Source organism: Heteronotia binoei, chromosome 18 (assembly GCF_032191835.1).
Source record: "Heteronotia binoei isolate CCM8104 ecotype False Entrance Well chromosome 18, APGP_CSIRO_Hbin_v1, whole genome shotgun sequence".
In the NCBI taxonomy this organism is placed as follows: domain Eukaryota; kingdom Metazoa; phylum Chordata; class Lepidosauria; order Squamata; family Gekkonidae; genus Heteronotia; species Heteronotia binoei.
The window spans coordinates 9,387,123-9,412,771 of NC_083240.1; the positions used below are offsets into that span (position 1 = coordinate 9,387,123).

At 48.6% G+C, this 25,649-nt stretch overlaps 1 protein-coding gene across 1 annotated transcript; it reads right to left on the bottom strand.

Moving 5' to 3' along the window:
- Positions 1-239: 239 nt before the first annotated feature.
- SDF4 (stromal cell derived factor 4) lies at positions 240-24,061 on the bottom strand. Its single transcript, XM_060258861.1, has 6 exons — positions 23,691-24,061; positions 16,512-16,648; positions 13,858-13,971; positions 7,451-7,609; positions 2,975-3,150; positions 240-627 (listed from the first exon to the last, which is right to left on the bottom strand). Exons 1-6 carry the CDS (start codon positions 23,996-23,998, stop codon positions 451-453), a joined length of 1,071 nt encoding a protein of 356 aa, XP_060114844.1. The 5' UTR covers positions 23,999-24,061; the 3' UTR covers positions 240-450.
- Between the last annotated feature and the right edge of the window lie 1,588 nt (positions 24,062-25,649).

Below are 25,649 nucleotides of genomic sequence, written 5' to 3' on the forward strand. Positions count from 1 at the left end.
AATGGGAAGAGAAAAAAAAAATCAAATGTGAACTCCCCTCCCTAGCCCAAAGCAGTTAAGTCCTCTGATGTTAACACGTAGCTTTTGGAGATCAAACACAAGAACAAGGTATTTGAAAGCGGCTGTCAAGAACGATGACAAAGCTGCTGGCTGGAAAGACTGCATGGGAATTTGTCCAGATTGCGCCCAGTGAGCTTTAAGGGCACCCTCTGTTCTTGAAGGCAAGAGAGCTGTGGTTCTTTTATGTTTATATATATATAATATATATATATACTTATATACACACAGGTACATGGGACGGCTTTCCTTTAAAAAATAAAGAGCCTAGAACACCACACTCTATACACACAGAACACAGATATAGCAGCAAAAGGGAATTCTCTTCCAGGTTCTCTTTTTTTTTTTTTTGGGAAAGCAAGAAGGTGCATCGATTGCCGCGAGGCCGAGAGCTCAGAATTCCTCGTGGACGTTCCGGGCGTAGTCCATCAGCTTGCTGCCGGTGAAATATTCGCTGTATTTCAAGATCTCCTCCAGCTCCAGGTGGTGGTTCTGGTTCTCGTCCGCCACGGCGATCATTTGCTTGGCTTCGTTCAAGGCGTTGTACTCGTTCATGGGGTCCATGTACTCCTGGGAAGAGGAAAGGAAAGGAAAAGGTTGGAGGAGGCTGCCAGGCCTTCCTGGCCCTGGGAATGCCTGCCGTTGAAGGGCTGTGGCTGAAGCTGAGCAGGTCAAGGGCGAGAACTTCACGGCAACCTTGCATACAACACTCCCCCCCCCCCCCCAAGGATTTGGGCCTAGAAATACAGGCACCAGATATAGAGAGGTTAAAGACGTTAGGGCACTTCAGCTTGGAGAAACAATGATTGAGGTGACAGTCTGGGAAGGGAAATCTGGGAAGGGAATAAGAGGGAAGTGGCAGTGGAATGGCCTTGGGGCAGCCATAGTGGTTAAGTGAGCAGACTCTTATCTGGAAGAACCAGGTTTGATTCCCCTCTCCTCCACTTGCAGCTGCTGGAATGGCCTTGGAGCAGCCATAGTGGTTAAGTGAGCGGACTCTTGTCTGGGAGAACCGGATTTGATTCCCCTCTCCTCCACTTGCAGCTGCTGAAATGGCCTTGGAGCAGCCATAGTGGTTAAGTGAGAAGACTCTTATCTGGGAGAACCGGGTTTGATTCCCCACTCCTCCACTTGCAGCTGCTGGAATGGCCTTGGGGCAGCCATAGTGGTTAAGTGAGAAGACTCTTATCTGGGAGAACCGGGTTTGATTCCCCACTTCTTCACTTGCACCTGCTGGAATGACCCTGAGTCAGTCATAGCTTTCATAGAAGCTGTCCTTGAAAAGGCAGCTGCTGTAAAAGCACTCCCAGCCCCACCTACCTCACAGGGTGTTTGCTGTGCAGGGGGGGAGGTAGAGGAGACTGTGAACCACTCTGAGACTCTGAGATTCAGAATATAGGGCGGGATATAAATCCAAAACTTCTTCTAGTTAAAAACCCCTAAGCCATAACCTCAATGGGCTCTCAAAATTTTAAGATCTCGAGTCATGGAACGATGCCCCATATCCAGTGTTCCCTCTAGGCTGTGAGTGACCACTCATTAACACAGGGAGCTCTGCTCAGCAGGAAACTGGAGCCGCTCAGGTTCTTGCACTCCCCATTTTAAGACTACCACAGTTATATTCTGCTCAGGGAGCGAACTGCTCTGCTCAGTAGTGGGGGGAAAATTAGATGGAATTGCTGCTCCTATCCCAGGCGTAAAACAACAACAACTCCACGGCATGGCCAAATGGTGAGCTACTAATCAGATAATGAGTATGGCCAACTGCTCTGCTAATGTGCTGGGGAGAAGAAGCGAGGGGAAAGTGTTCAAGACAGACTCCTGAGTCAGAGGGAAAAAAATCCCGCACATTTTCACAGCATTCCTTTAAATGCTAAACCGCTTCCATAATGTGCGGCTGAGTTGACTTGGAAGCTGCCTTACGAGGCCACTGGAGCATCTAGCTCAGGGGTGTCAAACTCAAACTCTGACATAAACGGCACCTTGTTGGGCCGGGCCGTATGTGTCAAAATGTAATGCCAGGTAGCACAGATATAAACTTGATAAAGGACGAAGACAGAGCTCACCAAGATTTTGCATATCTCCTGTGTGAGTGAGGGAACTGAGCAAAGGAAGCTCTGGCTCTTTCCCTCCCTCCCCAGGAGGGGATGGAGCCTCAGCCAATAGAAGGAAAAGAGGCTTGGCTCAGTAGCTCTGCTGTGCGATCGAGAAAGGCTGGCAAAGCAAGCTGTGACACAGAAGGAAACGAGAGAGAGGGAGAAGAAAGCAGACTTGCTTATGGGCCTGATAGGAACCCTCCAGGGGCCTGATCCAGCCCCCAGGACCCCCTTTTGACACCCCTGATCTAGCTGTACACTGCCTACCTTGATTGGCAACGGCTCTCCAGGGTCTCAGGGAGAGAAAGGTCTTTCCCAACACCTGCAGCTTGGAGTTGTGAGCCGGGTAGGCCAGCGTTTAAACTGGGGATCTTCGGTACACAAAACATGCACTCCACCTCTACGTTACTGTTTTTCTGCTAAAAAAACCCCCACCCACTCCTTTTGACTGCCATTGACAATAGCTGCTTTCAGCAGAAATCTGAAAGAACCCAAATAAATCCTTTCTGGAGCAAGCACACACAAAGCAAAAAGAAACCCCCCCGCCCACGCCAACTCTGATCACCTGAGTTTGATAACGTTCGACTCAGGGTAGGAAATTATAGGTAATGTGCTTGTTTCTTGCTTGCGTCGGATTTTTCCCAGCCCGACGCTGCCACATGCCCCGCCTGTAAGATGAGAGACTGCCAGAGCTCACCAGTTCCCCCAGATTCAGGCACAACAGGGTAAGATGAAAGTCTTAATTCTTATAACCCCGCAGGCCTCATAAGGAGGCGGCCGCAGCCTGAATATGGCCCTGTGAGGTATGGAGGGCAGCTCACCTCTAACTCCTCCATGGTGACGATGCCGTCATGGTTGGCGTCGATGACTTCCTCAAACTCCTTCTTCCTGTCTCTCACCCAGTCGTCGTCGATGTCTTGAGCTTGCTGGTTCTCCACGGTGCCGACGGGCAAGGAAATGAACTCGGAAAGCGTCAGCTTCTTGTCGCCGTCTTGATCTGCGGAGGGGAGAGAAAGAATCAAACCACAGGCATGCAAAAAAAAAAAAAATTCCACCCCCTTCTTAAATTAGAATCGGGGCTGTTCTCAGCTCTCTCACCAAAAGAGCACCTGCGCTAAAGTACATCCCGCCTGTGGCTTTCTGCTCTTGGCAGGACGCCGGCAGGGTTGAGATCGAGTTCGTCAGAAATGAAGGGCTGATCGCTGCAGGTGATAACGAGAATTGAAGGTTCTGTGTCGCTTAGAATCATAGAATCCCAGAGTTGGAAGGAGCCATAAAGGCCATCTTGTCTTATTCCCTGCTCAATGCAGGATCAGCCTAGGGCAGGGGTGACCAAACTTAACATAAGAGCCACAAACAATAAATGTCGTAGGTAGGTAGGTAGGTAGGTAGGTAGGTAGGTAGGAAGGAAGGAAGGAAGGAAGGAAGGAAGGAAGGAAGGAAGGAAGGAAGGAAGGAAGGAAGGTAGGTAGGTAGGTAGGTAGGTAGGTAGGTAGGTAGGAAGGAAGGAAGGAAGGAAGGAAGGAAGGAAGGAAGGAAGGAAGGAAGGAAGGAAGGAAGGAAGGAAGGAAGGAAGGAAGGAAGGAAGGAAGGAAAATAGATGGGGGAGGGAGAGGCAGAAAGAAAGCAACTTTACATGCATTCTTCAAGCCACTGGCTGGCTTGGCAAAGTGATTTAAAGAGACAAATGTCTTCACCAAGCCAGCCAACGAGGCGGTGGAGACTTCGAGAACCACCCAATAGGTGTGAAGGAGCCACATGTGGCTCCCGAGCCACAGTTTTGCCAACCCTGGCCTAGAGCATCCCTCACAAGTGTCTGTCCAGCCACTGCTTAAAGGCTGTCAATGGGGGGAGCTCACCACCACCCTAGGGAGGTGATTCCACTGTTAAACAACTCTTACTGTACAAAAGTTTTCCCTGTAAGCTATCTGGTACCTTCCCACCCTTAGTTTAAACCCATTCTTGCAAGTCCTCTCCTCTGCTGCCAACAGGACCAGCTCCCTGCCCTCCGCTAAAGGACAGCTCTTCAGATACTTCAAGAGAGCAATCGTGCTCCCCCCCCCCGCAACTCCCTTTCCTCATTCTGTCTTCAGAGGGAAGCCATGTTGGTCTGCAGAAGAAGAGTTAGATTCAAGACCAGTGGCACTTTACAGACCAAACAAGATTGTTTTTTTTGGTAATAAGCTTTTGAGAATCCATCTGACGGCAATGCGAATCCTGTGAACTTAGGGGGAGGTATTTGTGATTTCCTGCATTGTGCAGGGGGTTGGACGAGATGACCCTGGAGGTCCCTTTCAATTCTGTGATTCTATGATCAGACGAATGGAGTTTAGACTTTTGAACATATGAAGCTGACTTACTGAATCAGACCCTCGGTCCATCCAAGTCAGTATTGTCTACTCAGACTGGCAGCAGCTCTCCAAGGTCTCAAGCTGAGGTTTTTCACGCCTACTTGCCTGGACCCTTTTAGTTGGAGATGCCAGGGATTGAACCTGGGACCTTCTGCTTCCCAAGCAGACGCTCTACCACTGAGCCACCATCCCTCCCCTGCTCTCCAGGGTCTCAAGCGGAGGTTTTTCACACCTACTTGCCTGGACCCTTTTGAGTTGGAGATGCCGAGGATTGAACCTGGGACCTTCTGCTTCCCAAGCAGATGCTCTACCACTGAGCCACCATCTCTCCCCTAAAAGCTTACGCTGAAAATCTTGTTGGGTGTCTAAGGAGCTACTGGATTTGAATCTAACTGTCATCCCTTGCACACACACGCACTTATTCTATTCAGGGCTGCACATCGAATGCAATTCTGCAGGAGCCCAGGGGAAGAATGCAGAAGACGGCTTCATACAGAGCTTCAGCAAATCTTTAAAAGTTTTTAAGAGCCAGTTTTTAGACTTTGTTGCAGAGCTGTTGCTTGTATGTACAACAGCAGTTCCTGATGAGATCTCAAAAACCATTTTTTTTGGGGGGGGGGGATGAGTTTCTAATGGATAGGGAGTGCGGGGCTTCCTTTTCAAGAGCCAAGTTTCTAGCCCTTATGACTGCAGATGTACACCTGAAAATATATCAGGCCAACGCAGCTGAATGGTCAGACGTCCAAGAGGTAGCTGAATATGATTTCAAGTAGTTCATGACTAGAAGGGGTTGGACTAGATGACCCTGGTGATCCCTTCCATGATTCTATGAGCATCCTTGCCTATCTCCCTCCCACCCCCTCCCCCCCGCAACCAGTGAAAGAAGTATCACGCAAAATGATGACATTATTCAGAGATATGAAAAGTGGAATTATGCACATTTGCGGAGGTCACAAAAATCGGCTTTTTTTCACAGTGTGGAATCTAGACTGCATTTTTAACCACTGCCTTCCTCCAAGTACCTCACAGTCTTCCCTTCTCATGACTTCTCCGTGAGGGAGTCTCTCAGAAAGAGAGCGAGGCCGGCCCAAGGTGAGTTTGTTGGCATTGGCAGGATTTGCAGGGTTGCCGCTAAAATTTTATTTTTCATTTCCCTGACTTTCCCAGACCAACATTTGTCGATTTCCCTGACCACCATTCAAATCGAACCACAAGTTTAAAAAAATGAATAGGTCGTGCTGCATTAATGCAAGGCGTTATAAAATGTACAAGTCTCAACTGCAAATATTTGTCAAAGGAAGATATTTAATATCAGCTTCTTTGAGCATTAACTGCAGCAACATCTATTTTGCTATGGCACCAAAAATTACACCAAGATACAATAATTCCCCATCCAGATCAATTCAAGTAAACTCTGAATGCTAACAAGTAGGAACTTTCCAAAGCTGGGAAAATTTCACTTGCACTTTCTGGTTCCAGAAAGTGTAATGAGCAGATCAGCAGCAACAAAGGAGCGGGAATTTCTGCAATTTAGAGAAGCAGACAACCCTCATTTGCAAGCTTTACGCATGGGAGAAGTCAGGAAAGAGGATGAAAGAGCTGGAACTCTGTAAACTCCAGCAGGAACAAGCAATTACATTTGCAAAATTTACTTTGCATGGTGCAGAGCAGAAAGTGCTAGTTGTCTGTGAAATCCAACAGCAGCAAAACTCATTTGCAACTCTCTGCTGGGGTTAGCAGAGGACAAAAAGTGCATTTCATACACAAGCATGACCCAAAAACATGCTTATCTTTATATGTAAGCTAGCAGGTGCGGATGAAAACAGTTAGATGTTTAAAGTTTGTACATTACTAAATGTTTAAACTAGCCTTGCTTTGCAAATGCCGCAGGCAGACCTTGGAAATCATGCAGGGACAGAGCTCAACAAGCACATTAGGCTGGTTGCTGGGGGTGAAGCTGAGGAAAAGGTGGAGCTGGGAAACGGCATCATTAAGTTTTGCTTGTATTCGGTTACTTCTCTATTCCAGTTGCCACAAGAACAGATCATGCTCTTGCAGCGGCAGGTCAAAAATCCACTGCTTGAATATATTTTAATCACAATTTCCCTGACTTTCCCTGACCAATTTCCATTTCCCTAACTTTCCAGAAAGTGGCAACCCTGATTTGAATCTGGGTCTTCTCATTTCCCTCTCTAACTACTGTAGATAATACTGGTATGACTGTCTGATGCAAAGCTGGGCTGCTGATCCACCCACAGTACTGTCTGACCAGCAGCAGCTCACAAAAAAACCAAACAAAAACACCTCAGGTAGAAAAGGGTCTTTTCCCAACACCTGTTCCCTATTAGCTGGAGATGCAAGGGATTGAACCAGGGTGCTTCTGATTACTAGACAAACTCTCTCTACCACTGAGCTGCGACCAGTGCACCTTAAATAAGCTTTATCTTAGCCCCCGCCACCACCATTTTCCCCACAGAGGAACTCAACCCCCTATTTCCTGACTCCCATCTTAGCGCCTCCACTGTGGTACCAGAAAAGATGACTGGGTTCAGAACATCAAAAATTTTGCACATGTTCTCTGGCAACAGAGATGACTGCGTCAGGCCCATCAAGCTAAAGGGCTAATTTATATAAATGTCCATGAAGCGGCTTCATTCGCAGTGAGGAGCACTGCCCCAGGCAGAGTCTTCAATCTATACCTTGTGGCTAACAGCCACTGATGGACCTCTGCTCCAGATGTTTATCCAAACCCCTCTTGAAGCTCTCTAGGTTTGTAGCTGCTGCCAATTCCTACAGCAGTGAATTCCATGTGTTCATTATTCTTTGGGTGAAAAAGTACTTCCTTTTATCGGTTTATCTTCCTTGGAATCTGACACGGTATACCCTAGACTAAGGCTGTTCTACTTCAATGGGAACTCAGCCCCTGATTAACCGCGTGAGACGTACCCAGATCCCGGACAATCTCTTTGACCATGAACTTCAGCATCCCTACGCTATGCTCTGGGTGAAGAAAGGACAGAAACTCGTCCGCGTTCAGCAAGAGGTCTGTAGGTGGATTGTCAGCTTGGTACCAGCGATCCTTCAAGTTATCCAGGACTTCCTGTGCTGGAATAAATTTTAAAAACAGAAATGGTTCACAAATACGTGCGTGGTTTTAAATTTGAATGTCTCCTACAGTTTAACCCCACTCTTCCACCAAAGAGCTTATGGGGGCATAACGCCGCTCTTTCCTCCTCTGGTTTATCCCCATATAATGCAGTGAAATAGGTTAGAAGAAGATGATATTGGATGTATATCCAGCCCTATACTCAAGAGTTTCAGAGTGGTCACAATCTCCCTGTGAGGTGGGTGGGGCTGAGAAAGCTCTCACAGCAGTTGCCCTTTTCAAGGACAACTCTTGCAAGAGCTATGGCTGACCCAAGGCCATTCCAGCAGGTGCAAGTGGAGAAGTGGGGAATCAAACCCGGTTCTCCCAGATAAGAGTCCGCATACTTAACCACTACGCCAAACCGGTTAGAAGAAGAAGAAGAAGATATTGGATTTATATCCCGCCCTCCACTCCGAAGAGTCTCAGAGCGGCTCACAATCTCCTTTACCTTCCTCCCCCACAACAGACACCCTGTGAGGTGGGTGGGGCTGAGAGGGCTCTCACAGCAGCTGCCCTTTCAAGAACAACCTCTGCCAGAGCTATGGCTGACCCAAGGCCATGCCAGCAGGTGCAAGTGGAGGAGTGGGGAATCAAACCCGGTTCTCCCAGATAAGAGTCCGCACACTTAACCACTACGCCAAACCGGTTAGGGAGTGACTGGCCAAGGAAGCTCCATGGCACAATAAGGATTTGAACCCAGATTAGAATTTGCCATGCCAACCACTACACAGCACTGACTGTCTGAAGAACATCTGAAAATAACGCAAAAGCCCACTACAACTGTTGCAGAGTACAGTCAGCTGTCCCATGAGGACAGGACTATCCCTGTACTTGTATTAAACAGACTGACACCCTATCTTGTACTAGGATTTATCCTGGCAGCCATAATTCATTATAATACAACAGATTAGAATTAGATTTATATGAAGTCCAGTAGTACTGAAACCTTGACGGTAAATATCAATTGAAGTATCAACAGAATGGAACAAGGGAACTGGAACCAGCAATTTAATTAGAAAAATATATATATATTTTTTAAAGGTGGCTGAGACTGAGTTATACCATCAAGTTATCTTGGCCAAGGCAGACAGCAACTCTTCAAAGCCTTTCCAAGCCCTGACATTCAAGAAACTTTTAATGGGAGGAGCGGGAGGGGGCTTTTTCCCCCATTTCCCTCCACCCCAGGAAAAAAAACCCTGAAACTTTCAGGAAAACTGGGTATCAATATTAATACACTTTACAGAATGAAATTCACTTCATTACTTTGGGAACATAAAATGCAGTTTGGATAAATTGGCTTGGCATAAAAGTATCATGTCTGATATACCCAAAATACAGCTCATTCAGATAACAACAACACAATGAATTTACCCGTATTTTTCAGTCCATTAGATGCTCCGGACCATTAGACGCAGGTGCCTGGCTGGGAGACAAGCGGCGAGATCGCTCCCTTCACCCCCACCGCAAACCCAGCACTTCGCAGGGAGAGATCTCGCCGCTTGTCTCCCAGCCAGGCACGCAGGCACGGGGGAAGCACGCCGGTGCCTGAGTGCCTGGCTGGGAGACAAGCGGCGAGATCGCCCCCTGCGAAGTGCTGGGTTTGCAATGGGGGCGGAGGGAGCGATCTCGCTGCTTGTCTCCCAGCCAGGCACGCAGGCGCGGGGGAAGCACGCCGCCCCCTCCACAGCCGGCACTCGCGAAGCGCTGGGTTTGCGGAGGGGGCAGGTGCTTCCTCCGTGCCTGTCTGCCTGGCTTCAGCTGATGCTTACAGCAAGCGCCAGGATCGCTCCCTCCGCCCTCCGATCCCAGTGCTTGCTTTAAGCATCAGCGGAAGCCAGGCAGAGAGGCACGGAGGAAGCACCCGCCCCCTCCGCAAACCCAGCGCTTCACGAGCGCCAGCTGTGGAGGGGGCGGCGTGCTTTCTCCGTGCCTGCCTGCCTGGCTTCAGCTCTGATGCAAGCTTAAAGCAAGCTTAAAGCAAGCGCTGGGATCGGAGGGCGGAGGGAGCGATCCTGGTGCTTGCTGTAAGCGTCAGAGCTGGAGCCAGGTAGGCAGGCGCGGGGGAAGCGCCGGGATCAGAGGCGGAGGCAGCGGATGGCCCCCCCCGGAGGAAGGTACGTACCTTCGCTCCATAAGACGCACACACTTCCCCCCACACTTTTTTTTGGGGGGGTGCGTCTTATGGTGCGAAAAATACGGTACTTTTTAAAATTCTATTTTGTTACAAATGGAACTACAAGATCCTGAAGTATAACGAACACCTGAACTATAAGGAACCTCTTTTAACAGTGCAATGCCAACAAAATAAACAGAAGAAACCATCAACACAACAAAACTAAGAACATCATTTTATTTTTTTTTCTATTCCTCCTATTCCTCTATGGTACAAGCAGCTGAGAGGACAGACACCAACTATATCAACGAGAGGGAGCCCACAGGCAAGAAGGCACCTGAAACCTTTTTCCTTTTCTTGTGACTGGCAGTGCCCCCTGGAGGCAGAAATGCATCCTTCTTTTGCATTTGAGAATTGAGTGTTTTCTCTGTATTTGAATCGTATTCCGGGCTTTGCTTATCCCCAGTGTACAGGAATTGAAATGATTTGATATTTTACATCATCTTACATCAAAGTCTTAACGATACGTAGTTTTTAAAAGTAATATTGGAGAAATACATACGTGTCATAAGCATGTTATTTATTGCTGTAAAAGAAATTACTCCATAATTTTTTCTGGGAAATCCTGCTTCGGAGGGAAAAGTTCCTCTTCAATTTTTTTGTCCGTCCCCCTCCCTCCCCACAAGCCTTCTCATCTCTACATCTACCCATACATTCCAAGGGAATTGGGAACCAAGCTGAAGACCGCTGACCCGATGACAGAACCTGCCTCAATTTCCAACAAAGTTTCCTTTGGACGGACGGACTGAACCCCTCCAACAGCAATAAGCCCCCACAGCAAGGCTGGGAAATGAGCAGCGACAAACTTAGAAGTGCAATATGGACTCTAAGTGTGGTACAGCCTCCTCCTCTCCTGCTGGAGCAGGAATGCGCTGCCAGATGGGATCCTCAGCCCCATATGGTGCAGCAGACAGAGTGATTAAGCCAGCCTGCGCACTGTGCATACGGATGAGACTGAAGGCTTCTAGTGAATAAACATCAACCGTCTAGCTTTAGATCTGGTGACACAACAAACTTCCAAGTGAGGGGGGGAGAGCAGAGGGGCAAGCTTTAAATAATACAACCCCACCCATTCCGATTCCTCGGTCACCTCGAGGTTGGACTACTGTAATGCCCTCTACATGGGGCTGCCCTTGTGCCGAACCCGGAAGTTGCAGTTAGTGCAGAATGCCGCGGCCCGGTTGTTATTGGGGCTCCCAAGATGGGAGCACATTCGGCCAGGGCTCCGGACTCTGCACTGGCTGCCAATAATATACCGAGTTCGGTACAAGGTGCTGGTTATTACCTTTAAAGCCCTATATGGCCTAGGACCTGCCTACCTTAGGGACCGTCTCTCCCCACATGTTCCCCAGAGAGTACTGAGATCTGCTTGTTATCCCCGGGCCAAAGGAGGCCCGCCTGCAATCCACCAGGGACAGGGCCTTCTCTGTAACGGCTCCTTTCTGGTGGAACCAACTGCCGGAAGAGGTGAGGGCCCTGCGGGACCTTGGCCAGTTCCGCAGGGCCTGTAAGACAGCCCTCTTCCGGCTGGCTTATAATTAACTGGCATTGGAAGCTGAGTGTAGTTCTGATAGACCGCCGTTATATGTTTTACTATTTTACTGTTTTAACTGTGTAAGATGTTTTAAATTCAAAAATTGTTAGATTTTTTTTTGTGTGTGTGTTGTGAGCCGCCCTGAGCCACTTCGGTGGGAAGGGCGGGATATAAATTTAAATAAACTTGAAACTTCCTCAAACATTCCTTTGTGCAAGGTCACACTGATCGATATGCTTGCATTTGCAACTGCTGGCCACGCTGTTCTAATCAAAGCGGCTGTTTATTCAAATATTGCACTGCTTGCAATGCCCTTTGACACCCACGGAGGCCTGCGTTCGGACAATGATGCCTGCACACCTCGAAGGAAGTGCTATAAAATTTGAATAAGCAAAGCATTGCTCTGATGGCCAACATCCCAACAGTGCAAAGGCACTAAAGGTACACATCAGAACACGGAATGAACCCTAGGGAAAGGTGGAGGAGGCGGGATCTCTAATCACACAGCTGGTATGGTGCAGCAGTTAGCTGCAGCAGCTTCTGAGTCAGAAAGCGAAAGCAGAAGCTAATTAACTGATTAAACAGCCAGAGCTTGAGAAAGACGAAACAGCTGCACCAAAAATTAAAACTGAGGTGATAAGATAAGACTATTTAAAAACAATTCCTTCTATCGAGGCAAGATAAAAGTTAGAAGACTGAAAACAACTTAGCGTTTTTAGGCGCGAAGAAACGAGTGTCTGCCTTCCTCCGAGTCTGTGCAGTCGGGGAAGGGAATTGAAAACAAATCAGCCAGTATCATAATGCCCCTGTATAAATCGATGGTGCGGTCTCATTTGGAGTACTGTGTGCAGTTCTGGTCGCCGCACCTCAAAAAGGATATTATAGCATTGGAGAAAGTCCAGAAAAGGGCAACTAGAATGATTAAAGGGCTGGAACACTTTCCCTATGAAGAAAGGTTGAAACGCTTGGGGCTCTTTAGCTTGGAGAAACGTCGACTGCGGAGTGACATGATGGAGGTTTCCAAGATTATGCATGGGATGGAGAAGGTAGAGAAAGAAGTACTTTTCTCCCTTTCTCACAATACAAGAACTCGTGGACACTCAATGAAATTGCTGAGCAGACAGGTTAAAACGGATAAAAGGAAGTACAGTATTTTTTGCACCATAAGACTCACTTTCCCCCCCCAAAAAAGTGGAGGGAAAAGTGTGTGCGTCTTAAGGAGCGAATACTGCAAAAAATTCACACAAATGCCTCTAAATTCACACAAACGGCTCTAAAAACTAGCTGCGTCTTATGCTCAGGTGCGTCTTATGGAGCGAAAAATACGGTACTTCTTCACCCAAAGGGTGATTAACATGTGGAATTCACTGCCACAGGAGGTGGTAGCAGCTACAAGCATGGCCACCTTCAAGAGGGGTTTAGATAAAAATATAGAGCAGAAGTCCATCAGTGGCTATTAGCCACAGTGTGTGTGTGTGTGTGTATATAATTTTTTTTGGCTACTGTGTGACACAGAGTGTTGGACTGGATGGGCCATTGGCCTGATCCAACATGGCTTCTCTTATGTTCTTAGTTAGTGTGTCAGACTTGGATCTGGGAGACCCTTGTTCAAATCCCCACACCACAATGGAAGCTTGCTGGGCAATGTGGGGGTCTGTCTCATACACTCAGTCTAACCTACCTTGTAGCAAGAAACAAACAACTGTGTACAGATAAACAAATATATGTATGCAGGGCTTTTTTTTTAGCAAAAACGCACAGGAACACAGTTCCGGCTGGCTTGGTGTCAGGGGGTGTGGCCTAATATGTAAATGAGGTTCTGCTGGGCTTTCTCGACAAAAAGCCCTGTGTGAAACAATGGTGATGTCGGGGGTGTGGCCTAATATGTAAATGAGTTCCGGCTGGGCCTTTTCTGTACAATGCTAATAAATTATTCTGTGAAAATCTATAAATGAGTTCAAAAAATACAGTTCCTCAATTTCTACTAGGATCATACATATAACTTCTAAGTGCTGTTCTAATCCAGGACTTGATTCTACCATATATTCCCATTTCTAAACACAGAATTTCCTTAAATGGTAACTTCATCATTGGATATAAATCCACCTTGGACTACATATAAGGAAATTCTATGTTTAGAAATGGAAATATATGGTGGAAACGAGAATATATGGTGTATGATCCCAGTAGAAATGGATGAATATCTTTTGGACTCATTTTTAGATTTTCACAGAACAATTTATTAGCATTATACAGAATACATACATAGTACAGCATTGTATGTACAATTAGCATTGTACAGAATACACATTTGTTTGCCTGTTTGCAGTTGTTTGTTTCTTGCCATATTATATTACTCTGGGTTCACTTTTTTGTGCCGGTTAACCTACCTTGCAGGCTGTTTTGAGGGCGAAAGGGAGGGGAGGCGGATGCCATGAACTGCTTTGGGAGAAAGGCAGGATATAAATGCAAATAAATGAAACAACATTGGTACTTACTTTCCTCATCTATTTTTAGCTCCTCGTTATTCTTGATCTTTTCTGCCACCTCCTTCTCGTTAAATCCTTTGCTTGCCAGAAACTTGATTTTGTACTCATCCCAGGAAACGTGACCTGTGGAGACAGACAATATTCAAATATCTGACCGTCCTCAAATCGCCACCTGGATTACATCAGGATACCCAGCAAAAGGTTTTACGCACAGCGAGGGAGATACAGGTGTGCAAGAACATCAAAGATCCCTGCTGGATCAGAGCAGTGGTCTATCTAGTCCAGCATCCTGTCTCATACACTGGCCAACCAGTTCCTCTGGAGGGCCAACATCAGGGCAGAGAGGCCTTCATAAGAAAATCAGAAGAGCCCTACTGGATCAGACCAGTGGTGTATCTAGTCCAGCATCCTGTCTCACACAGTGGCTAACCCAGTTCCTCTGGAGGTCCAACAACAGCGCATAGAGGCCTTTGTAAGAAAATCAGAAGATCCCTGCTGGATCAGAGCAGTGGTCTATCTAGTTCAGCATCCTGCCTCATACACTGGCCAACCAGTTCCTCTGGAGGGCCAGCAACAAGGCACAGAAACCAAGGCCTTCCCCTGATGTTATCTCCTGGCTTTGGGATTCAGAGGCTTAGTGCCTCTGAAGGTGAAGGTTCCCCTCAGTCACCCTGGCTACTAGCCACTAATTGACATCATCCATGAATCTATCCAATGACCTTTTAAAACCATCTATGCCATCACACATCCTTTGGTAGCGAATTCCCCATTTTAACCCCCTCTATATGTACGGTACTATTTGGTTCATCCAGCATTTACTGCCCATCAGTTTCACAAGATGCCCTTGAGGCCTAGTATGTTGGGAGAGGGAGAAAAAATTTATTTTTGTCCATTCTTTCTACCCCATGCCTAACTGTATAAACCTCTATCGCGTCCTCCGTTCATCGCCTCTTTTTGAAAGTGCAGATTCTTCAGCCTTTCCTCATAGGGAAGGTGCTCCAACCCTAGTGTAGACCTTGTACAGCTGTGGACTCTGCCAAAACACCACAACAGTCACATACTGCACCTCTTCACACACCATTCCAGGTATCTGACAAACTCTGCCTTAGCCCTCCTCCGCCCTATTTTCACTCACTAAAAGTCACAGTTCCTCATTAGATCAAATCTCCAGAACGATAAGCAATCTACCTCTGAAGGCCGTTTGCTGGGAGCTGGCAATAGAGAACGGCTGTTGCCTATGTGGTTCTGCTCGTGGAAACTTTTGACTGATCACTGTCCTGAAGCAGGATGCTGGGATAACTGTATTTTGGGTCTGATGGGAGGGACGGTGGCTCAGTGGTAGAGTATCTGCTTGGTAAGCAGAAGGTCCCAGGTTCAATCCCCGGCATCTCCAAAAAAGGGTCCAGGCAAGTAGGCGTGAAAAACCTCCGCTTGAGACCCTGGAGAGCAGGGGAGGGATGGTGGCTCAGTGGTAGAGCATCTGCTTGGGAAGCAGAAGGTCCCAGGTTCAATCCCTGGCATCTCCAACTCAAAAGGGTCCAGGCAAGTAGGCGTGAAAAACCTCCGCTTGAGACCCTGGAGAGCAGGGGAGGGATGGTGGCTCAGTGGTAGAGCATCTGCTTGGGAAGCAGAAGGTCCCAGGTTCAATCCCTGGCATCTCCAACTCAAAAGGGTCCAGGCAAGTAGGCGTGAAAAACCTCCGCTTGAGACCCTGGAGAGCAGGGGAGGGATGGTGGCTCAGTGGTAGAGCATGTGCTTGGTAAGCAGAAGGTCCCAGGTTCAATCCCCGGCATCTCCAACTCAAAAGGGTCCAGGCAAGTAGGCATGAAAAACCTCAGCTTGAGACCCTGGAGAGCCGCTGCCAGTCTGAGTAGACAAGACTGACTTTGATGGACCCAGGGTCTGAGTCAGTAGAAGGCAGCTTCATATGTTCATATGATGCAGCAGGGCAATCAATTTGTGGCAGGCTCCACTTCCTGCAACAGCCATTTTGTACCAGCCATTTTGTTGCTGTGCCTACCACGCTGTGTCAGAATCAGTGCTCCCTCTAAGCTGAGTTAGTGTGAGCTCACTCACAGTTTTTTAGCCTCCAGCTCACACCATTTTGTCTTCGCTCAGGAAAAATGGCCCCAGAGCAAACTAATTCATGCAAGTGCTCACAACTTTAATGTCAATAGCTCACAAAGTAGAATTTTTGCTCACAAGACTCCACAAGCTTAGAGGGAGCGACGGTCAGAATTCTAACTTTGCCTGCGGGATCAAATAGGCTGGGGGACCCCTGATTTAAGAGCTAGAAATCCATCCTTACATACCAGAGAAAGAAAACAAGGGAAAGCTGAAACTCTCAGAATGCTGAATTCCGCAATCTCAGAGTGCTGAATTCTGCAAGCTCAGAATGCGGAATTCTGCAATCAACTCCAGGCTTGGGCAAATCACACAAAGGCACGTACAAAAATTGTCTGGAGCACAACTGTGAATATTTCGACTTCCTGCACGCTCTCTTCATCGGACAATTAAAAGGGGTACAGTGAGCAGAGTGACATACAGCAGATGGGCAGTGCTTAAGCAAGCAAAATAGTACAAAGTTAGAATCCAATGCTGATTTCCTCTTCGGCTGCCCTCTAGCTGCTAAACCGTGCCATAACAGCTACTGCTCCTCTTACCGTCTCCATCTGGATCCACCGCCCTGAAGTGCATTTTGTTCTCTTCCACCGCCTCCTGGAAGTGCTCCTCTGTCTTTTCCATGATCCAGCGCTGCATCTCCTTTGCACTGATCTTCTTGTCTCTGTTCTGGTCTACTCTGCAGGGTAAACATACGCAAAAATCAGCTGGGAGCTCAAAGAAGCCCAGCACAAGCTTCTACCTTTTTCGTTAGCAGACTGAGAAGCAGACGGAGCAGCCGCAGAGCAAATCTGGGTTAAAGGCAGGAAAACCCTTTTCCAAGCCTGGAAAGAGTCACATGGACATATGAAGCTGCCTGATATCAGCGGTCCCCAACCTGGAGGGCCTGCAGGCACATTTGGGCTTCTGGCACGGGACGCTGAGCGCAGCTACAAAATGGCTGCCACAGGAGGTGAAGCCAGTCATGAAATGATTGCTACAGCTTCCTTTCAGTCACACAGTTTAGAGCCTCGTGCTGTGCTGGCAGCTGCTACTAAAGCAACGTCTTTCAAAAAATCTGCCCAGCCAATCCAGTCACCACTGGCCAATCAGAAACCTGACTGGGCAAAAGAAGAAGACGACGACTGTAGATTTATACCCCGCCCTTCTCTCTGAATCGGAGTGGCTTACAATCTCCGTTATCTTCTTTCCCCCACAACAGACAACCTGCGAGGTGGGTGGGGCTGAGAGAGCTTTCCCAGAAGCTGCCCTTTCAAGGACAACTCTTGTGAAAGCTATGGCTGACCCAAGGCCGTTGCGACAGGTGCAAGTGAAGGAGTGGGGAATCAAACCCGGTTCTCCCAGATAAGAGTCCGCTCACTTAACCACCATGGCTGACCCAAGGCCATTCCAGCAGCTGCAAGTGGAGGAGTGGGGAATCAAACCCGGTTCTCCCAGATAAGAGTCTGCTTACTTAACCACCATGGCTGCCCCAAGGCAATTCCGGCAGCTGCAAGTGGAGGAGTGGGGAATCAAACCCGGTTCTCCCAGATAAGAGTCACTTAACCACTATGGCTCACCCAAGGCCATTCCAGCAGCTGCAAGTGGAGGAGTGGGGAATCAAACCCAGTTCTCCCAGGTAAGAGTCCGCTCACTTAACCACCATGGCTGCCCCAAGGCCATTCCAGCAGCTGCAAGTGGAGGAGTGGGGAATCAAACCCGGTTCTCCCAGATAAGAGTCACTTAACCACTATGGCTGACCCAAGGCCATTCCAGCAGGTGCAAGGGGAGGAGTGGGGAAGCAAACCCGGTTCTCCCAGATAAGAGTCCGCACACGCCACCACTACACCAAACTGGCTCTCCCTACACCAAAAGACCTAACTGGCCCCACCCACTTCCTCAAAATGCTTGGTGGGAACCAGAAAAGGTGTTGGAGAGCATCATGGTACCCACAGGCACCAAGGTTGGGGACCCCTGCCTTCTACTGAATCAGAACACTGATCCATCAAGGTCAGTATTGTCTACTCAGACTGGCAGCGGCTCTTCGAGGTCTCGGGTTAGAGGTTTTTCACATCGCCAACTGCCTGGTCCTTTTAACCGGAGATGCCGGGGATTGAACCTGGGACCTTCTGCGTGCCAAGCAGATGGTCTCCCCACTGAGCCACAGACCCCTATCACAAGCGTGGCAGGAATAGTCCCTTGCTAAAGGAAAAGAGAAATTGCTAGGCAGACTATCTCATTGCCATTTTTTGATGTAGATAATTTTCCTTGTGCTTCCCTCCTGGGTTAGAGAGCCAGCTTGGTGTAGCGGTGAAGTGGGCGGACTCTTATCTGGGAGAACTGGGTTTGATTCTCCACTCCTCCACTTGCAGCTGCTGAAATGGCGTTGGGTCAGCCATAGCTTCTGCAGGAGTTGTCCTTGAAAGGGCAGCTGCTGTGAGAGCCCTCTCAGCCCCGCTGAGATTGTAAGCCGCTTTGAGACTCTGATTCAGAGAGAAGGGCAGGGTATAAATCTGCGGTCTTCTTCCTCTTCCCCACCACTAGGGAAGATCAGCTGCATCTGATCATCCCTTGACTCAGCGATATCAAACTCGTTCGTTAGGAGGGCCAGATCTGACATAAAAGAGACTTCGTTGGGGTGGGCCATGTGTATGCCTATTTAAGATTACACAGCAGAGATATAAGAGCCCCATGGCGCAGAGTGGTAAAGCTGCAGTACTGCAGTCGGAGCCCTCTGCTCACGACCTGAGTTCGATCCTGGCAGAAGCTGGTTTCAGGTAGCCGGCTCGAGGTTGACTCAGCCTGCCATCCTTCAGGTCAAATGAGTACCCAGCTTGCTGGGGGGAAAGTGTAGATGACTGGGGAAAGCAATGGCAAACCACCCTGTAAAAAGTCTGCCATGAAAACGTTGTGAAAGCAATGTCACCCCAGAGTCGAAAACGACTGGTGCATGCACAGGGGACTACCTTTACCTTTTGGTAGAGATATAAACTTTATAATGGACACAAACACACACAATTAAAGATTTTAAACACAATTTTTTTTAAAAAAACCCTTAAAATATGCTTAAAGCATTAGCACTTGATATTAAAGGTGCTTTCTTAGTATGTCTCCCATGGGATCAAGGGACCTGTGCAAAGGAAGTTCTGACTCTTTCCTTCCTTCCCCAGGGGACCAGAAGGGGGAGAAGCCTCAGCCAACAGAAGGAAAAGAGGCTTGGCTCAGTAGCTCTGCTGTGCAATTGAGAGAGCCTGGCAAAGCAACTCTGCTTCCCCCCCTTCTTCCCCAAGGGAGGCGCCTCAGCCATTGGAGAAAATAGAGGCTTTGCTCTGTAGCTCCTGTGCAATTGAGCGAGACTTGCAAAGGAAGCTGTTATGCAGAAGGAAGCAAGAGAGAGAGAGAAGGAAGGAAGCAGACAAGAGCCAGCTGCTCGGGGGCCTTGATTCAGCCCCCCGGCCGCATGTTTGACACCCCTGCCAACTGCTGAGAGGCGAAAAGCACAGAGAAAACTGCTCCCTTTTCTTCAGTGGGGCTAAGGAGCTCAGCCAGTCACCCTCCGGCAAAAAAGCTGTTCCCAGCAAGCGTGTGAGAGTGGGAAGGCGGTCTCTCCTGACTGACAGGATAGAGAAAGGCCCAGGGCAGGAGAGAGTTTCATCTTCTTGGCTGCCTCCAAGCGGTTGGCAGCTGACCCGCCTCCTTCAGGATTCCAAGAAGGAGAAACCGGCCAGCTAAGATGCGGCAATTTATCACTGGGAAAGAAAGCTCTGCAGCAAAATCTGACATTGGTGGAATTAGTTTTCCATCCCCTAAGCAAAGAACCCCCTGGCTGTCAACGTTGCCAGTGCAGCTGCCATCTGCAGAATGGACTCCATACCGGGATGGAAGATCCAAATGGGCCCCTTTTCTCAGCATGCGATTCAAGGGCCAAAGTCTTTACAGCTTTAGGGTTCAGTCTCAGATTATACCTTTGAAGACTGGTGATTTATACCCCGCCCTTCTCTCTGAATCACAGACTCAGAGCAGCTGACAATCTCCTAGATCTTCTCCCTCCATAACAGACACCCTGTGAGGTGGGTGGGGCTGAGAGGGTTCTCACAGCAGCTGCCCTTTCAAGGACAACCTCTGCCAGAGCTATGGCTGACCCAAGGCCATTCCAACAGCTGCAAGTGGAGGAGTACGGAATCAAACCCAGTTCTCCCAGATAAGAATCCGCTCACCTAACCACTACACCAAAACTAAAAGGTACAGGTCGTCCCCTGTGCAAGCACCAGTCTTTTCCGACTCTGGGGTGAGGTTGGTTTCACAACATTTTCACGGCAGCCTTTTTTACAGGGTGGTTTGCCATTGCCTTCCCCAGCCATCTACATTTCCACACACACCCCCCCCCCCCAGCAAGCTGGGTACTCATTTTACCAACCTCGGAAGGATGGAAGGTTGAGTCGACCTGGAGCCGGCTACCTAAACCAGCTTCCACTGGGAACGAACGCAGGTCGTGAGCCGAGGGCTCCGACTGCAGTACTGCAGCTTTACCACTCTGCGCCACGGGGCTCTCTTTAAAAAAACAATCCAAAATACCAAACTGAATTTCCTAAAATTCTATGATCCAATCTCCAATTTGGGCTGTGAACCCCAAGAAGTAAAACTGGGGAACTCCCAGGAGGCACTTCTCCCGCTTCACCTTCAGGCCAGCCGAGCTGAAGTGTCGCAGCACTGAGTGGAGGTTGGCAGCGGCGATCAGCACATCATTGGGAGACAGAAAAAGTACTTGCCTTCTGCCTACAGTTGTTTGCAAGACCAGGACTATGGCAGCCAAACTGCCGCTGACCTCTACGCTTTCAGAGAAAATGAGAAGCAGCATAGGCGCTGGGGGGGGGGAGGGGAGGCGTGGGGGGGGGCTCGCAGTCTGCCGCCATTCTGATCAGCTTTCACTTTCGTTACAGCCAACGGCTTATCCGCTACACTCCGAATAATAAACCTTTTAATTTGCAGGCAAGGCTCCTGGCAAAGCGGTTACCGATCCGACGGCGTTTAGGGACGAAGATAAATTATTCTTCCAGCAGAGGCTGGCTGTGTACACAGGCAGAACTAAACGGTATTTGGAAACAAAACAAAAACTACCAGACCGTTCAGGGTTATTATTATTTTTTTCACACGACAAGCTGTTGGGGGGGGGGGGGGTAGGAAGATGGGCGACATCTGAACTGGGCAGAAAAGGCGAGGGAGATTTTAAGCAATTAGCAGGATCGCTGAGCCATCCTCTTGCTGAAGATCCAGAGCCGCGAGGGCGCACAGCTAAGCAGAGGCTATTTCAGTGTTGCAAGCAGATCCACAAGCCCAGACATTCCCACAGCAAAACGAACATAACAGCCCCTGACCGCATTACGATGCATTTAAAGAAAACCGATGCAAACGGATATGCATCGTGTATGAATTAAACAGACCACGAGCTGTCAGCGGATGGCTTAATTTGTGATCCGGGGCACAGATACTGGGTCCTAAAAATGCCCAATGTGGCTTGATTGCTGCCTGAAAGGCAGACTCCCTTAGATGTGCAATTTAGGAAAAGGTTGTGGCTCAGTGGTAGAGCATCTGCTTGGCATGCAAATGGTCAAGGTTCAACCCCTGACATCGCCAGTTAAAAGGCTCAGCCCCCAACATCTCCAGTTAAAAGGTTCAGCCCCCGACATCTCCAGTTAAAAGGTTCAGCCCCCGACATCTCCAGTTAAAAGGTTCAACCCCTGACATCTCCAGCTAGGAGGTGATGTGAAAGACCTCAGCCTGGGACCCCGGAGAGCTGCTGCCAGCATGAGTAGACGAGACTGACCTTGAAGGACCAGGGGTCTGATTCAGTGTTAAGGCAGCTTCATGTGTTCACGAGATCCTCAGAATGGAGGGCTGGATCCCACGATCCATCAGCAAGAAGGCAATGGCAAGTCAGTGGTCTTTCCCACATTCCCCTCCCCCAGCAATCCCATCTAAGAGAGAGAAGCTTCTTCATTCTCCAGTGCCTTGGAACTGGCACGGACTAATAAACATATAGATTCGGAGGCTGCCGGGAGTAGGGAGTGCAATCCCCTTTCCTGCCTTCTCGGTGACAGAAGGGAGAGTTGACTTGACTCAATTAATTTCAACTTTCCTGGGGTCAGACAAGAGAGATACAGGAAGAAGAGAATGTGGAGATGATTGCCAATTCATGAGCTCAGAGACTGCAGTATCCACACTTTCTAGATTAAAATTGGAGGAACATTCACTCTGGCTAGGAGTGTGTGCGTGTGTATAAATCTGGGAGCTCCCAGAGCCACCATCCCTCCCCTGCTCTCCAGGGTCTCAAGCGGAGGTTTTTCACGCCTACTTGCCTGGACCCTTTTAGTTGAGGAGATGCCGGGGATTGAACCTGGGACCTTCTGCTTACCAAGCAGATGCTCTACCACTGAGCCACCGTCCCTCCCCTGCTCTCCAGGATCTCAAGCTGAGGTTTTTCACACCTATTTGCCTGGACCCTTTTTAGTTGGAGATGCCGGGGATTGAACCTGGGACCTTCTGCTTACCAAGCAGATGCTCTACCACTGAGCCACCGTCCCTCCCCAAAGGGACACAGGGACACCCTACCCTCCTCTTTGAGCAGTCAGCCCTAGTTCAGGTTGAGGCCTCCTTTCTGGGGTGAAGCGATGCTTTTGGGATTCTCTCCCTGAAACGGAGAATGTCAGTGCATCTCTACCCCCTTCCTCCAGATCAAGGGTGGCCAAACTTATTTAACGTTAAGAGCCACATAGAAGAAACATCGGATGTTTGAGAGACGCAAGACATGAATGTCAGATCTTTGGAGAGCTGGAAGGAAGGAAGAAAAAATGGAAAATGGATGTGGGAGGGAGGGAGGGAGGGGGGAGGTGGAAAGAAAGTAATTTTAACTTTACATCCATTCTCCAAGCTGCTGGCTGCCTTGGCTTGGAGAAGTGATTTAAAGAGAAAAATGCCTTCTCCAAGCTGGTTGAAGGAGTGGTGGGGGCTTCGAGAGCCACACAATATGTGTGTGAGAGCCACCTGTGGCTCCCAAGCCACAGTTTGGCCACCCCTGTTCTAGATGGAATCACTGTCCAAATACTATATTGGCAGAAAGCAGGCAAGTTCAATTCTGAAAGGTGACATTGAGAGGGAGTGTGGTATGGTGGTTTGAGTGTCAAAGCAGAATTGGGGAAATATAGGCTTAAATCCACACTTTGCACTGAAGTTTACTGGGCCATCTTGACTGCCACTTCTCTTTTAGCCTCATCCACCTAGCAGGTTGTTGTGAAGGTAAAATGGACGCAGCGTAAACTACACACACTATTCTCAGTTCCTTGGAGGAAGGGTAAATCCAAAAAGCAAACAGAAGGGCAGCCACGGAAGCAGCCTGGCTGTTCCAATAGCCATAGAGTTTTCGAAGCCTGGCTCTGCCCACAAATAGGGAGGGACGGTGGCTCAGTGGTAAGAATATCTGCTTGGTAAGCAGAAGGTCCCAGGTTCAATCCCCGGCATCTCCAACTAAAAAGGGTCCAGGCAAACAGGCGTGAAAAACCTCAGCTTGAGACCCTGGAGAGCCGCTGCCAGTCTGAGTAGACAAGACTGACTTTGATGGACCGAGGGTCTGATTCAGTAGAAGGCAGCTTCATATGTATTCATAGTGGCTCTAACACCAGCAAAATAGCAACAATGACAAAAAGCTACCGGCTGTCTCGAGGTTGTCAAACCAAAGCGACACTCACTTTGAGAAGATAACCATCAGTTTCCTCCTGTTTCTCCGTGGCTCCGAATCTTCATCGAACTCCTCCATCTCCTTCCCTAAGAAGACCTCCTGGTGAAACTCTTTGTTAAGATGCCCATCCATCTCCATCTTGACGCCGTTCAAGTGGTCCGGGGGCAGGATCTCGTTCTCATCTTTGCTGTCAGCTGCTTTCTCTTTCAAGGCGGAGCTGTTGGCCGGCCGGGCATAGACGTCCATGAGTAAGAAAACAAAGAGCAGGGACAAGTAGATGGAGCCCAAGCTGCAGACGAAGGCCCGCTTCGAAACCATCGCTCCTCTTCGTCACAGCGTCAGCGATCTGAAATACTGGTGCGGTAGCTGGATAACCTGAGAGGAACACGGGGAAACGTAAAAGCGGTTTTCATAATGCTTCGTGCCGTTTGGAAGCTGAACTGTTTGCGGTTGTGGTCCCAAAGGTCCAGTGAACCCAGAATTTTGCTCGCCAAGCTGAGACCTCCATATGTAGGATCGATGTTTTGGAGTGGCTAGAATGATGCTGGACTAGGGCCAGGCAGACCTGGATTCAAATGCATGCCCAATCATAAAGCTCATTAGATGATCTCCAGGGAAGTCACCCTTTTCTCTTGGCTTAGGGGTGTTAAACTCATTTGTTATGAGGCACGGATCTGACATAGATGAGACTTTGCCGGGCCAGGCCATGTGTGTCATAAAATGTAATGCCACGTAGCAGAGATAAACTTTATAAAGGACACAGACAAATACAATTAAAAGGTTTTTTTTTTAAAAAAAACATGCTTAAAACAGTAGCACTCATTAGTCTTAAAGGCGAACATAAGAACATAAGAGAAGCCATGCTGGATCAGGACAATGGCCCATTCAGTCCAACACTCTGAGTCACACAGTGGCCAAAAAACCCAGGTGCCATCAGGAGGTCCACCAGTGGGGCCAGGACACTAGAAGCCCTCCCACTGTGCCCCCCCAAGCACCAAGAATACAGAGCATCACTGCCCCAGACATAAGAACATAAGGGAAGCCATGTTGGATCAGGCCAATGGCCCATTCAGCCCAACACTCTGAGTCACACAGTGGCCAAAAAACCCAGGTGCCATCAGGAGGTCCACCAGTGGGGCCAGGACACTAGAAGCCCTCCCACTGTGCCCTCCAAGCACCAAGAATACAGAGCATCACTGCCCCAGACATAAGAACATAAGGAAAGTCATGTTGGATCAGGCCAATGGCCCATTCAGTCCAACACTCTGAGTCACACAGTGGCCAAAAAACCTAGGTGCCATCAGGAGGTTCATCAGAGGGACCAGGACACTAGAAGTCCTCCCACTGTTGCTCCCCCCCACCCCCTGCACCTGCTTTCTTTGTGTATCTCCCACGCATTCCAGGAAACTGGGCAAAGGAAGCTGGGCTAAAGAAGGAAGCAAGAGAGAGGGAGAAGGAAGCAAACAACAGTGTGTTGCTATGGGGCACGATTTGGCCTCTGGGCTACATGTTTGACACCCCTGGCTTAAGACTAGACCACAGGGTTGATGTGAGATTAAAATGGAGAGCGGGAGAGGAGATTCTTGAGAGGAAAACCTCCTCCACAGAAATAAAACACTAAAGAGGAGTGCATTTCACAAGTGCAAATACTGCTGGAACAACAGGATGCTGGCCCAGATGGACCTCTAGTCTGACCCAGCAGGGCTCTTCTTATGCTCCTCTGCAAAGACTCAAGTACTTTTGTTGAGTTGACTCACAAAGCGAAGAAACACAGAACCCTGCATGAATAAAACTTACAGAAATATATTAAATGAGTCAGACACAAGCCCGAGTAATGAAACGTTAATGGGGGGGAATCTTACATTTTAGTCACCACCGCTTTGACCCTGTAAAAATCTTTTAACAACTGCTACTGTATATTTTACAAAACTGCTGTCACTGCAATGACCTCAACACAAAACGACAACTG

Bases quoted from the DNA above. Each gene is read 5' to 3' on its own strand.
- SDF4 (XM_060258861.1), bottom strand. From the start codon at position 23,998: ATGGTTTCGAAGCGGGCCTTCGTCTGCAGCTTGGGCTCCATCTACTTG. The intron at 16,649-23,690 runs GTGAGTGTCGCT...TTTACCCTGCAG, and splicing joins CTGATGGTTATCTTCTCAAA to AGTAGACCAGAACAGAGACA. The intron at 628-2,974 runs GTGAGCTGCCCT...TCCTCTTCCCAG, and splicing joins TCACCATGGAGGAGTTAGAG to GAGTACATGGACCCCATGAA.